Source organism: Rhinolophus hipposideros, assembly GCF_964194185.1.
Source record: "Rhinolophus hipposideros genome assembly, chromosome: 7".
In the NCBI taxonomy this organism is placed as follows: Eukaryota; Metazoa; Chordata; class Mammalia; order Chiroptera; family Rhinolophidae; genus Rhinolophus; species Rhinolophus hipposideros.
The window spans coordinates 1276381-1290649 of record NC_138053.1 but is presented as its reverse complement, the minus strand read 5'-3'; the positions used below and the strand labels follow the sequence as shown (position 1 = coordinate 1290649).

Below are 14269 nucleotides of genomic sequence, written 5' to 3'. Positions count from 1 at the left end.
ATGTTCACTCAACATGTTTCCTATATGTTCCTCCATACTTCCTCAAGATACAAGCTGTCTCTCAAATAAACTCTCTCAGAAAACTGTCTCTTTAGTTGACTTCAAGCCTAGAAACAGCCATTCTGATAAGGTATGGATGGTGAAGATACTGTACAAAGGAGAATAAACCAGGATCCAATGATTAAAAGTACAAAAAGGAAAACATCCACAAAGATAGCCACTTAGATGGGAATTAATTTTATTTAAAAAAGCATATATTTCAATTCTCTTTATTCCTCCTATCCAAGTAAACAAGCTTCTGTAAAACACAATGTCCTCCAACCAAAAACATTTTTGGTTTCATATATTGTCTGACCCTTCAACCGAATATCAGTCTCAATCTGAGCTGACAGTCTCTAAATTTACAGAAATTAAAAAGCTGAACCCACATGCATAACGGATCTACTCTGTACCTCATCTGAGCACAGAAGGAAAAAGAGACTCAGAAAATCACCCTTCTTTGATCCAACCCTGGATGAAGCGCTGAAGAACCTCTTCACGGTGGTGACCTTGCGGGTCTTCTCATTGGTTTTCTTTTCCTCGAACTTGGAAAATGTGAGGGATGGGGCCGCTTGGCCGCTCTGACTGCTAGCAAAGGCCTCCTCCTCCTCCCGCTGCAGTCTGTAATGCAAGAGGGAATTAAGAATGACCCAGATATTCTCCAAGTTTTCCTTGTGTCTAAAGGTTATCACTCAATGAATCGAGGAGGATCTAAAATTTTCAGAACTAGAGGCTAAATATACCAAGTAGGTCTGAGATCCGTGATACTGTAACTACCTTACATGCTACTACAGGCTGTTACAGGGGCCTTCTCTGTAGAGCACATTCATTTAGCAATTCTACTAGGGTTACATAAGAAAAATAAAGTCTAGCCCAAATTTTCCCCAACAAGCTCAAGGTTGGAAGAGAGAAAAAGGTAAATAAATTGCAATATAATGTGACAGTTCCTACAGTAGAGAGTAAAACCCAAGTACTGAAGAACACAGGAAAGAACTAAGTCTGCTGGAGGAGTCCCAGAGGTTTCACAACGGTGACATTTAGGTCTATCTTAAAGGATGAACAGGATTCTGTCAAGTGAAAGGGTGTTGCAGGAAGAAGGAATTACAAATGTGAAGGCAAGTGGTTCTTGTTACAAACCAAGTTCGGTGCAGGCAGAGCACTGATGGATGGTGTGATGGATGATGAGGCTGGATGCCCCAGGTGGTAAGAAACCTTGACTGCCATCCTGGATTTCATCATGTGAGGGGACCAAAACTGGCTGTCAATCCAGTAAGTTACCATGATCAGATCTGTGCTTTAGAAAGATGATACAGGTATTCGTGTGACAATATGAGGGGCAGAGAGACTAGAGATAGGGACAATAATTCAGAATATATTACAAAGATTTAAGTGAGAGAAAATGAGGACCAAGAAAATATAGGAGAGGGTGAAATTCAAGACTTCTCTAAGCTGAAATAAGTAGAACCTGCTCGTAGCTGCAGACAGTGTGGGAGGTGAAGGAGAAATTAACAATGACTCCAGTGTTTTTTAGCCAACTGAATAACAGTTATGTTAACTGATACAGGAAGAAGGTCAGGAAAAAATGGGGAGTGGGGATCAGAGGGAATAAAAGCAATAGATCTGGCCTTGGATCTACGGAATTTGCGGTTTATATGACAAAACTCAAAGGCCGTCTACAGAACAAGAGTTATCAGACAGCAGCAGCACTGCCACCTAGGAACTTGTTACAACTGCAAGTTTGGAGGTCTTACACCTAAACAAATAAAGTCAGAGACTCTGAGGCTAAGGTCCAGCAATCATTCTACAAGATTTCCGGGTGATTTTCATATTTGTGCAAATTTGAGAAATTGTACTATAGGAAACCTCAAGTGAGGTCACAACTGGAAGGAGTAAGAAACCAACAAAATTACAGGGAGAGGTGTAGTCTGAAAACGGACTAGGACACATCTTTCCCTGAGGCAAAACAGAAATTAATATAAAGATATTGGTACATTTTGATATGGAGACAGGAGAAAGCTAAGGGAATTCATGCCTACAAGCCTCTACTTATGAAATAGGACCAGCTACTGAGAATATCGGGAGTGCAGTGGGAAACTTGAGGAAATAATTAATGTTCTATGTCTGTATTTTCTCTCCTTGACTGACGGTGGAGTCACTGAGAGCAGTGAGTGCACTTTGTAATTCTCTGAGTTCACCATAGAAGCTGGCAAAGAAGTCACTCAACAAATGTGGCTGATTAGATATAAAAAACTAGCAAAGAGTTTGACTTTCAGTTTGACTTTCTTTAATTGAGAAGTTTTAGTTTCTAGGATGCTTTGGTAAAGGATTAACATTATTCATGGCATTTTATTAGTTCCTATGCACACCAGCTATTCCATCTTCTAATTTTTATCATAATCATATTTCTGGATAATACAAACTTATCAAATAATACTTTTGGCCTACAAACCCCATTCAGGAAAAATTAAATTTTCATAATGCAAGGACTACATATATAAACCAACAGATTTCTACTCTCATATGTTTATGACTGTGCCAGATGCCATGCTGGATATATCCACAAAATGAGAAAAACAATGCTTGATGAGTGCCATGGACATCATATATATGTTACTTATTTAACCCCCAACATGAAGTACGTCTATCTCTGTCCTGCTACTGCTTATATTAAAGAACTAAGACTAACACATCCCAAACAAAAAATAATTAAAAGGTAAGACAGAGAGAAATTGAAGAAATCACTGAAAGCTACAAGTTGTGATTAAACAATATGGTGAATGTTTAAATTTAAAAAAAAATTATTACAGTAAAAGACACATTGCCATTACTCCCCTTCAAAATATCCCTCCCCCCCCTTCCCGCTTTGAACACACTTATCCCATTGATCTTGCCACTTTCGGAAGCAGTTCTGGAAGTCCTCTTTCGTGAGTGTCTTTAGTTGCGCTGTCGTGGCTGCCTCCATGTCCTGAATCATTTTGACTTTGGGGAAGAGCCAGAAGTCGTGTGGTGCCAGGTCCAGTGAATAAGGTGGATGAGGACACACCGTAATGTTTGTTTTTGTTTTTTTTTAAAGACTTTATTGGGGAAGGGGGACAGGACTTTATTGGGAAACAGTGTGTACTTCCAGAACTTTTTTTCCAAGTCAAGTTGTTGTCCTTTCAATCTTAGTTGTGGAGGGTGCCGTTCAGCTTCAAGTTGTTGTCCTTTCAGTCTTAGCTGTGGAGGGCGCAGCCCAGCTCCAGGTCCAGTTGCTGTTGCTAGTTGTGGGGGCACAGCCCAACATCTCTTGCAGGACTCGAGGAGTTGAACCGGCAACCTGTGGTTGAGAGCCCACTGGCCCATGTGGGAATCGAACCGGCAGCCTTCAGAGTTAGGAGCACGGAGCTCCAACTGCCTGAGCCACTTTTATTTGACAGAAATTGCTGCACCAGAAGCGATGTGTGACATGGAACATTGTCACGATGGCAGATGATTTACGGCACACTTGAAAACATACCTTCTCTCAACCGTAGCTCACACACGACTGACTGCACTGAACAAGTTGAAACTTGTTGTTACTAAGGTTTGACGTGCCACTTCCCGTATTGAAGATCCCTGCCCTTCCGTTGGATGGCACTTGGCAGCAGCATTCACCGTCTTTTGTGATCACAACGGAAAGCCTTCATGTCACACATCACTTCTGGTACAGCAATTTCTGTCAATTAAAAACATTACTGTCCTCATCCACCTTATTCACTGAATCTGGCACTGTGCGACTTCTGGTTCTTCCCCAAAGTCAAAATGATTCAGGACATCGAGGTAGCAATGACAGCACAAACTCACGGCACAAAAAAGGACTTCCAGAACTGCTTCAGAAAGTGGCAAGAATGATGGAATAAGTGTGTTGGAAGCGGGGGGAAGTATTTTGAGGGAAATGAATGGCAATGTGCCTTTTACTGTAATTTTTTAAAAAAATTTAAACATTTTTCGTGTTGTAAACACCTCGTATTCATTAAATGTTGACAGAGAAAAGGGCAGGAATCCATTTCTCTTTATATTAAGCAGACTTGCTGATGGCTCAAAACAGAAGAGAAAAATATATGCTGACAGCGATAGAACTATGTACCCAGTATAACACAGTTACGCCACCCCTAGTTAAATCTTTTTACCGCTCTGCCAGTTCCCAATCCTCCTGAATCTGCTTCTGCCTGGCTTTGTGGTACTCCTCCCTCCAGCACTTGGAACAAAAACCCTGCCAAGCAGGGTTGCCGTAGTAACCACATCCTTTCTTGCACAGGAGTTCTGACTGATCCACATGAATTCCTCGGCGTTCAGACTTAAGGCTCATCTTCTTCCTGCCAACCAAGTAACAAACAAAAAAATGTTGTTGAAAATGAATTATGCTATCAGCACAGCAATTAAGAACCAAAAAAATGAGTACGTATCTTCAAACTATAGTGGAGGTAGGAAAAGAAGGAGGGAGAAAGATAGGGAAGGAAGAAAAGGGAGGGAGGAAGTGAGGGAGACAGGGAGGAAAAAAGAAAGTTTAAATACAGCAAATTCCTGACACAGTCATTAAGAAAAAACTTATTCCTGCCAATAATACAACAAATACTTTATGAAAGTTCTAACGTTGGATTAAAGACCTAAAAGTAAGACATGAAACTATAAAACTCCTAGAAGAAAACAGAGGGGAAAAACTTCACGATATTGGCAACAATTTCTTAGATATTGTACCAGAAGCACAAGCAACAAAAGCAAAAATGGACAAATGGGACTACATCAAACTTAAAAACTTCTACACAGAAAAGGAAACAATCAGTGGCCGAAGGGCTTAGTGGTTGGAGCGCAGTGCTCATAACACCAAGGTTGCCAGTTCGATTCCCACATGGGCCACAACTAGACTGAAAACGACAACTTGACTTGGAGCTGAGCTGTGCCCTCCTCAAATAGATTGGAAACAATGACTTGACATGGAGCTGATAGGTCCTGGAAAAACACACTGCTTCTCAGTATCCACACCTCCCCCCAAAAAAAAGAAAGAAAAGGAAACAATCAACAGTGATATAAAAGTGAATATTTTGTCTCATATAAAACATTTAACATTTACCAAGAAAGTGAGTGTAATTAAACCATTAGAATAATCTAAACTCTTTGAGATGACATTCAAGGCCCTCAGCAGCCTAGGAGAAATAAACATGAGCCTACTATTTGCCACCATCACTACATACCCAATAGTGTGATGGGTACTTGATATAATTATCTCTTGCAAAAAACAAAAAAACACAAAAGGTAGACATTATCTCCATTTCATTAGATGTGAAAATTGAGGTTCTGAGAAATTTTCAAAGTATGTAAACTCTATTAAAAACGAGCAATTTATATGGTGATGGAAGGAGAACTGACTCTGGGTGGTGAACACACAATGGGATTTATAGACGATGTAATACAGAATTGTACACCTGAAATCTATGTAAATTTACTAACAATTGTCACCCCAATAAAATTAATTAAAAAAAAAAAAACGAGCAATAAAGAAGGGATTCAAAACTAGATGAGCTTCCAAATCTTGGTACCACATTGTCCCCAATCTACTTGCCCAAGCTCATATCCCTGAGCACAGTAATGCTCAATCATTATGACCGTCTCCCAAACAAATCATGCATGTTTGTGTCTCAGCCTAGAATTCTTTCCTATACTTTTCAAAGATGATTCACTATTGAAAGCTCATTTTAAGGGCCATCTCTTCACTGATGTTTCCCAGGAGCTTCCTTTCACCCAGAATTAACTTTGAGCCTCCATTTTCATAACACTGCTTATTTAGGAACCAGTTATACCTATTCTGATTCATTATAAAGAATCATTTCTGTTTGACTTCCTCCCACCTAGTCTAGAAGCATCCTGAGGAACTGCTTTCAGTATGGTGCCAACGTGCTAACGTGTATTTTGGATTACATATGGAGACAGCGCTGTTTTCTACTCAGCCTCTATTTGGAAAGTAAATAAGGTTTCCTTTAAGATTTGATACAAATTTGAGGACTTATGTAAGTTATAAAGACAGAAAGTCATCTGAATAACAAGGAAAAACCAATTTAAAAATAGGACTTAAGTTGACTATGAAACCAGAGAAATTTTCAGTTATGACTTCCCTTTTTAGACTGTCAGCAAAATAATTTGGATGTTCTGAAAACTTATTTTCTAACAAGATTCTTTCTTTACTTGGCAAGTTAAAGGCATTCAGGTAGTCTTTATCTCTAGCAATTGACTGGATCCTACCTATCTTGTTAGGATAACTCATTTTACCAATCCTTATTTTCTTCCTGCTGCTACCACATTACAGTCATTAAGGGAGTGAGGAAGAACCACCTATGAGCTCTGAAAAACGGGGCTTTCTCTCTGCTAGTATACAGGACTAAACAATAGGGATTTGGATAGAGAGGCATAAACAGATGTAGAAAACCTACTGTGTCAAGTACTTACAAAATATAACCATTTATTCATCAAAGCAAAGGAATTAGTACCATTCTGAAGCTGAATAAACAAAGCTTGAAGAGGTCAGGTACCTGTCTGAGGTCATACATGTTAGAGTAAAGATCTGAAATAATACCATAACAAGTTCCAAAGTCTGTTTTCTTTTCTACTATATCATACCTTATCTGTTCATGGCATCGGGGTTATATTATAAATTGCTACCTAACAATTTCCATTAATAAAACTCGTAAAATGAAATGGTCCTCATTCTTCTTCCCACAAACAAATAAAATGGAAAACAAGCACCGAGAAAAGTGGCACTCCACAGCACGTATTCAAGAAACTCACATGTCCAGACAAAATGAAATCCTGTATCTTAGGGATACTACCATAATTTAACTCATACATTTACTGTGCCAACGGTGCGCACAGAACTGAGCTAGATGCCATTGTTAATACACTCGATAGAACATATCCTTGCCCCCTAGAAGCTCACGAACAAAAAAACAGGAGTATCTTTTTGTAAAAGATATTCTTCCAGTCTGGAATGTCCTCCCTCTTTTGTGTCACTTCTTCCAGACGCTGTAATTTTTAACTCAAGGCTCTTTGACGGCTACATGCCCCCACCCCAAGGTCTCTCCATACTCCCTAAGTCAGAATTACTTTGCCTTTTCCACCACCCCCCACCAAGTTTCATAGCACTATATCTTCCTGCATTGTTCAGTACGCCTGCTTTTTTGTTCATGAGCTTCCGGGGGGCTAGGATATGTTCTGTCGAGTGTATTAACAATGGCAACTAGCTCAGTTCTGTGCACACCGTTGGCACAGTAAATGCTTGAGTTAAATTATGACAGCCATTCTGACTGGGGTGAGGTGGTATCTCATTGTGGTTTTTATTTGCATTTCTCTGATGATTAGTGATGTTGAGCATTTTTTCATAAGTCCATTGCCATTTGTATGTCCTCTTTGGAGAAATGTCTCTTCATAGATGGGAGGGGGGTGGAGATGGGAGAGAGGGTGAAGGGATTAGAAGGCACAATTGGTAACCACAGAATTGCCATGGGGATACAGAGGACAGTTTGGGGTATAGTCAGTAATATTGTAAAGATGTAGGGTATTCGATGGACACTTGTCTTACTGGGGAGACCACCTCAGGGTCGGTGTGGGTACCTGACCGCTGCAGCGTGTACCTGAAGCTGAATAGTGATGGGTGTCGACTGTGGTTTAATACATATACATGTATCGTCACGGGCTGTGGAGTGCAGTGCAGGGAAAGGGGTGAGTGGAACTGTGGCGGCTGTGCGCAATGGCGGAGGGGTGGCAGATTGGGGGACGGGGGTTGTCACTTTGTGAGGGGTGTAAATGTCTAACTAGTACATTGTTTTGTACACCTGAAACCAATAATAATAAAATACATAAATAAATAAAAATTATGGTAGGATTCCCCAAGATACAGGACTTCATTTTGTCTGGACATGTGAGTTTCTTGAATACATGCTGTGGAGTAATGTTGTAAAGCACTTTTCTCTGTGCTTCTTTGGTAGTTGTTCATGGGAAGAAGAGAAAAAAAAGCTGGGAAACAGGAAAGCAAATATAGAACACAACCGATGTGGTATAAATAGGAGGTTAACTGAAGAAGTTAGGTGTGAAGTCAAATATGATGGCTTTTAAAAACTCCAGGCTATAGAATGGACTGAAGCATCACTGAGAGCTCCTGAAAAGGGGAAATCGTGAGACGATCTCTATTTTAAGATATAAAAACTTGAGAGATGAAGTTCTGTCTTCCAGCATGATGAAGTGAGGAGGACAATAAATCCTCTTCCCCCCAAATCAGGTATAAAAATGGTAACACTTCCTCTTTGCTAATGGATCAATGTGTTAGCCAAGGAATGCACTTAAACTTCAGGCCACCAGCTCTATCTCTGGGCTCTCGTGTCTCCCTCATGTATGGCACAGGTTCTGTTTGCTAGAGTGGAAGCCTTACTGGCTAGAGGTATTTGCGCACAAATCCTTTGTCTGAACAAACAACAATCTTTGGCTGAACATTAAGGTCTACAGGCGCCGGGTGACCCTTAAAAGGAAGTCAAGCGTAAAAATAAAAACAAGAAAAACCACTGACTACAGACCTCAGGGCCACCTGCTGTGGGGGCAGCCCTCACAGACTCAGCCCAGCTAGACAGCCTGGGTGGTGTGCACAGAGCACTACTTTGGGGGATTCTCAGTGGCAACAGGGAGAAGTGGGAAAGAAGACCAAAATTCAGGGAGTCACACTCAGTGAGTTTACCATTTCTCCCAGAGCCAACCCAGAACAGACACCAAGGCACAGAGAGAATGCCTCTAGTTCTCGCTCAAGGAAGGAGAAAGGGAACTCAACACTGACAGAAAATATGAAGATCCCTCCATTGGACTGTCTTTCCCACTTCTCTTCAGCCACAGCAACCAAGCAACCACATGCCATAGGGGCTGGAAAGACAGACTGCAGGAGCCAAACTCTGAGGAAGGGGAACCGTCCATTTCCCCCCACTTTCTATCCTCCATTTCTCGGCCCCAAATGTGCAGACAGTTGTGGAAGTACAGTATACAAGACACAGTAGGAGAACTAACTCCACAGTTTAATGGCCAAAGGAAACAAAAGATGAGAACATAGGAAGCAAAAAAGGTACCAGAGAAATCACTGAAAAGGAGAACTCAAGAAAGCAGCCTGAAAATGTTGTTAGTGAGCCCATGGGCTCACCTCTAGGTTGTGCATAATGGATCTGATGCTGTTCAGGATCAAAGACTAAAATTCAAACTAACAGAGACCACTATAAAAGTTTCAGACTAGCAGACACATGAAACAGATGGAAACAGTACTGCAAAGGCTTTGAAAAATGAACTGACATTGGAATCACAGCCCACAGAAGGTGGGTTAGAACTTACAGCCCCAACTTGGCAGCAAAACTAAAAAATTTTCATTAAGGAAATTAAAAGACAAACTACAAACTGGGCAAAAATACGAAGGTCTCACAATTATGTTCTTGAACTCATCCTTGAAAAAGTGCTACATACCTCATTGCTTAATATCACTATGGTCACCTTTGAAGTCCTCCCCTTGGGAAGCTATGCCCTGGTGCCAGTGCCTAGTCCACCCTTCAAAGCAATTTTGGAACTCTTTTTCTGGAATGGCCATCAGAGCTGTCGTCGTATTACCCTTGATGTCCTGAATGTCATCAAAATGTCTTCCTTTCAATATTATCTTTATCTTCAGGTAAAGAAAGAAGTCATTGGTGGCCAGATCAGGTGAGTAGAGAGGGTGTTCCAATGCAGATATTTGTTTACTGGCTAAAAACTCCCTCACAGACAGTGTCCTGTGAGCTGGTGCATTGTCGTGATGCAAGAGCCATGAATTGTTGGTGAAAAGTTCAGGTCGTCTAACTTTTTCATGCAGCCTTTTCAGCAGTTCCAAATAGTAAACTTGGTTAATTGTTTGTCCAGTTGGTACAAATTCATAATGAGTAATCCCTTTGATATCAAAAAAGGTTAGCAACATCATCAAGTTCGCGAACTTAATTGTCAGACTTCATACTTGTAATCACATATTTGACAAAGGATATGTATCTACTATAGAATATATGAAGAATGCTCAAAAGTCAACAGTAAGTAAAACCACCCAAGAGAAAAATAGGCAAAAGGCTTGAAAGACACTTATCTAAAGAAGATACACAGTTGGGAGATAATTCTCACATTTTAGTACAAGAGGCCTTTGCAACAGATTATCTTTTCAAGGATGTCTGAATATCTAACTAACATCCTTACAATAAACACATCATTATCTCCCCCCAGAGCAAAGGGCAAGTTCCTTTACTGTCAAGTACAACAGATACAAAGTTTCCCTCCAGGTCAAAAGTCAGACAGGTCTATTTGCTACCCACTATAAAAGATTTGAGTTCCATAAACTTGGGTTCCACAGCTTTGGGATTTGGGGGCAAAGGTAGCCCATGTCAAAATGAAGTTTGTTTGGTTGATCCTGTGAATAATAAAGTCCTCTGTCTCCAACTCAGGACCTCATGTCTTCTTCCAGCATCCACGAAACTATGGCTGGCTAACTTGCTACCTATAAGTAGGGCAAAAACTCAGGTCCTTCACAATTCTTGAAACATGGCAAATAAGCACATGAAAAGTTGTTCAACGTCATCATCCATTCAAGAAATGCAAATTAAAACCACCACGAGCTATTACTATTCACTTATCAGAATGGCTAATGTTAAAAATACCAACAGTAACAAGTGGTAGCGAGCACAAAGAACAACTAAACCCTCATGCGTTCCTAGCAGAATGCAAATCTAGTACAGCCACCACGAAAGACAGTTTGATAGTTTCATAAAAAGTTAAGCATACACTTACCATATGACCCAGCAATCCCACTCCTGGTTATTTCCTCTAGAGAAATAAAACTGATGTTCACTCAAAAATCTATATACGAATGTTTCTAGTAGCATTACTCATGATCATTAAAAAAGAAACAACCAACATATCCTTCAGTGAGTAACTGGATAAACAAACTATGTGATACATCCATGCAATGGATGCTCCTCAGCAAAGCAAAAAAACCAAAAACGGGCAGGGGCGCAGGTAGTATTGACACCCCCAACAGTTTAGATGAATCTCAAAGGCCTTATGCCGAGTGAACAAAGCCAGCTTTAAAAGTTTACATATTGTATGATCAGTGTTTGTTAGGAATTAGGATTGGCGGAGGGTATCTATAAAAGAATAGCACAAAAGAGTTTTTTTGGAGATGATGAAACCATCCTGTATTCTGATTATGGAGGTGTTTACATAAATCTCTACATATTTCTAAATTCACAGAACTGTACATTCTCCCAAAATTCAATTTTACTGTATGAATTAAAAATAAAAAAAAACTTGAGAGACAATTTCTAGGCTAGATTAATTAGGGGAAAAGTGCAGAACAGGAGACATGGCTAGGGATCAAGAGACGACTAAAATAGTAAGTTATAATAATAGAGGTAAATACAGTGGGAATGGAAAGTGTAATGGTGGCAACACACTTGGGAGGTAGGTAGGATCAGTAAGAATTAATGAGACATGGCAGAGAGACTTGCAAGTTTACAAATACTCTTTACTGTCTCTACAAGATTAAAGCCCTCCAAGGTCAGTACTATAGGCTGTAATAGGCTATAATACCCTTATTAGTACACGAGGTTGAGGTTGAAAGGAAGACTAAATCTAGACAGAGTCTAGAATGTTCAACTGAAGAAACTTTAAAGACCATCTAAGTTCTCCTATCACAATAAAGATGAGAAGTTATGATTTGTTCAATCAAAAAGGAAAGGTAGTAAGTGGCAAAGACATCATTAAGCCCTATACTTACGCTAAGTTCTCAGTTCTATGAAACTATTTTCAGAGTCTGAGCTAATCTTTCACCCTTATCATCCTGTGGTCCCTTTCTTCAACTCCAAGAGGAATGGGCACAAAGCAGTATCTATTTTTTCCTTATATCAGTTCAGTAAGTTACGCATTTTAGAGAGTCATCTGCCTAGCACATGTGCCAGCAACCTACATTTTCTAAGCACAGTATTAGCACAAGAGCCCTACAAGCAAAAAAGGACAGGAACCCAAAATAGTCAAAACAATCTTGAAAAAGTAGGAAGACTTACACTTTGCAATTTTAAAACTCCTCAAAGCTGTAATCAAAGCAGTGTGGTACTGGTACAAGGGTATGGATCAATGGAATAGAATTGTGAGACCAGAAATAAAGCCACATATCTATGGTCACCACAAGGGTGCCTAGACTATCCAATGAAAAAAGGAGAATCTTTTCAACAAATGGCACTGGGACAACTAGAATCAAGTCAGGCCCTTACCTCACAGCATATACAAAAATTAACTCAAAATGGATCAAAGACTTAAATGCAAAACCTAAAAGCATTAAGAAAAATGGAGGTAAATTAAATGATCTTGAATTTGGCAAAGGATTCTTAGATATGACATCAAAAGCCAAGAGGGACAAGAAAAAATATAAATTGTACTTCATCATAACTAAAAATTTTTGTGCTTCTGAGGACTTCATCAAGAAAGTGAAAAGGTAACCAACAGAATGGGAGAAAACATTTGCAAATCATATATCTGATAAAGAACTTGTATCCAGAATATATTAAGAACTGTTGTAACTCAATATAAAAAAAATAATAATAATCTAATTTTTTAATGGGTAAAAGATCTGCAAAAAGACACTTCTCCAAGGAAGATGTACAGATGATGAATAAGCACATGGAAAGATCTTTGACTTCATGGGTCATCAGGGAACTGCAAATCAAACCCACAAGATACCACCACACAACCAGTAGGATAAAAAAGTCAGATAATAACTGCTGACAAGGATGTGGAAAAACTGGATCCCTCATACACCGCTGCTGGGAGTGTAAAATGTGGCAGCCACTTTAGGAAACCATCTGACAGTTCCTCAAATGATTAAACCGTTACCACATGACCCAGCAATTCCACTCCAAGGTTTATATCCAAAAGAAATGAAAACATATGTCCACACAGAAATTTGTACATGTTTATAGCTGCATTATCCATGATAGCCAAAAGGTGGAAACAACCCAAATGTCCGTCAACTGACGAATGAATAAACAAAATACAGTATGTCCATACGATGGAGTATTAGTCATCAAGAGCAATAAGTACTGATACATGCCACAATTAACTCTGAAAACATGATGCTAAGTGAAAGAAGCCAGTTATAAAAGACCACATGTCACATGATCTAATTCACATAGACGTCCATAACACTGAAATCTACAGACAGAAGATTAGTGGATTGAGGGGGAGAGGATGGGAATAAAGGAGATAGCTAACGGGTAGGAGGTTTCTTTTTGAGGTGATGAAAATCTTCGGAAGTTGGCCATGGTGGTGGTTGCTATTGAACTGTGCCCTTTAAATGGGTGAATTATACCTCAATAAAGTTGTTTTTAAAATAAAAGTCAGAAGAGGAAGTCAGAATGGGAAGTCAGAGCACTACTGTTGGCCTTGAAGGTGGAGAGACTGTAAGTCAAGGACTGTGGGGCCTTCTAGAAGCTGAGAATGATCCCAGCTGACAGCCAGCAAAGAAATGAACAACTTAGTCCTATAACCACTTGAAACTCAACTGTGCCAACATGAGTATGTCTGGAAGCAGAGTCTCCCCAGAGCCTCCAGGTAAGAGCCCAGGCTGGCTGACACCTTAATTTTGACCTCTTGAGATCCTTAACAGAGTACTCAGCTGAGCTGGCAAGGAGTTCTGACTCACAGAATTTTGAGGGAATAAATGGGTGTTGTTTTAAGATGCTAAGTTTGTGGTAATTTGTTATGGCAACAACAGAAAGCTATTACAGGCCTCCTTTCCTTTGCTCTCACCTTTGCACGGGTCTTTTAATTCCTATAATGTTATGCTCTTAGCTGTTCATATGGTGATTTCTCTCATCACTTAGGTCTCACCTTTACATGTCACACTTGCAGAATGGCTTTCCCTGGCCACTCTATCTAAAGTAGTACCTATCCCAACCTACCCAACTGTCACCTCCACCCTGGGCCAAGCACTGTTTCTCCATACCCCATCTGTTCCTAACAAGGAAGGATAGGAACGGTGTGCAGGGGCAAGTTAGCCAAGCAGGTCTGAGTTGCTCAAATCATGTACCTTCTCAGACGGGCATGCTGTGTGACTGGCTCCTAACCAGCTCCTGGTAACTGAGTTCTTGGAGTGTCCTTCCATACTAACGATAAGGGTGTTTTGTATGCC

General features: G+C 40.1%; 1 protein-coding gene across 12 annotated transcripts in view; it reads right to left on the bottom strand.

Moving 5' to 3' along the window:
- The window catches only part of RABGEF1 (RAB guanine nucleotide exchange factor 1), a 71586-nt gene that overhangs the window by 45102 nt on the left and 12215 nt on the right, over positions 1-14269 (bottom strand). For 6 of the 12 annotated variants that reach the window (XM_081053052.1, XM_081053058.1, XM_081053059.1 and 3 more), the window contains exons 2-3: positions 4188-4373; positions 494-660 (exon numbers count right to left, since the gene is read on the bottom strand). The exons of 2 other annotated variants lie outside the window; for them this stretch is intronic. In XM_081053052.1, coding sequence (XP_080909178.1) covers positions 494-660; positions 4188-4366 — 346 coding nt within the window. In that variant the 5' untranslated portion in view covers positions 4367-4373. The remainder of the gene's footprint in view (positions 1-493; positions 661-4187; positions 4374-14269) is intronic. 4 more of the 12 variants (XM_081053061.1, XM_081053063.1, XM_081053053.1 and 1 more) reach the window with 1 other exon arrangement.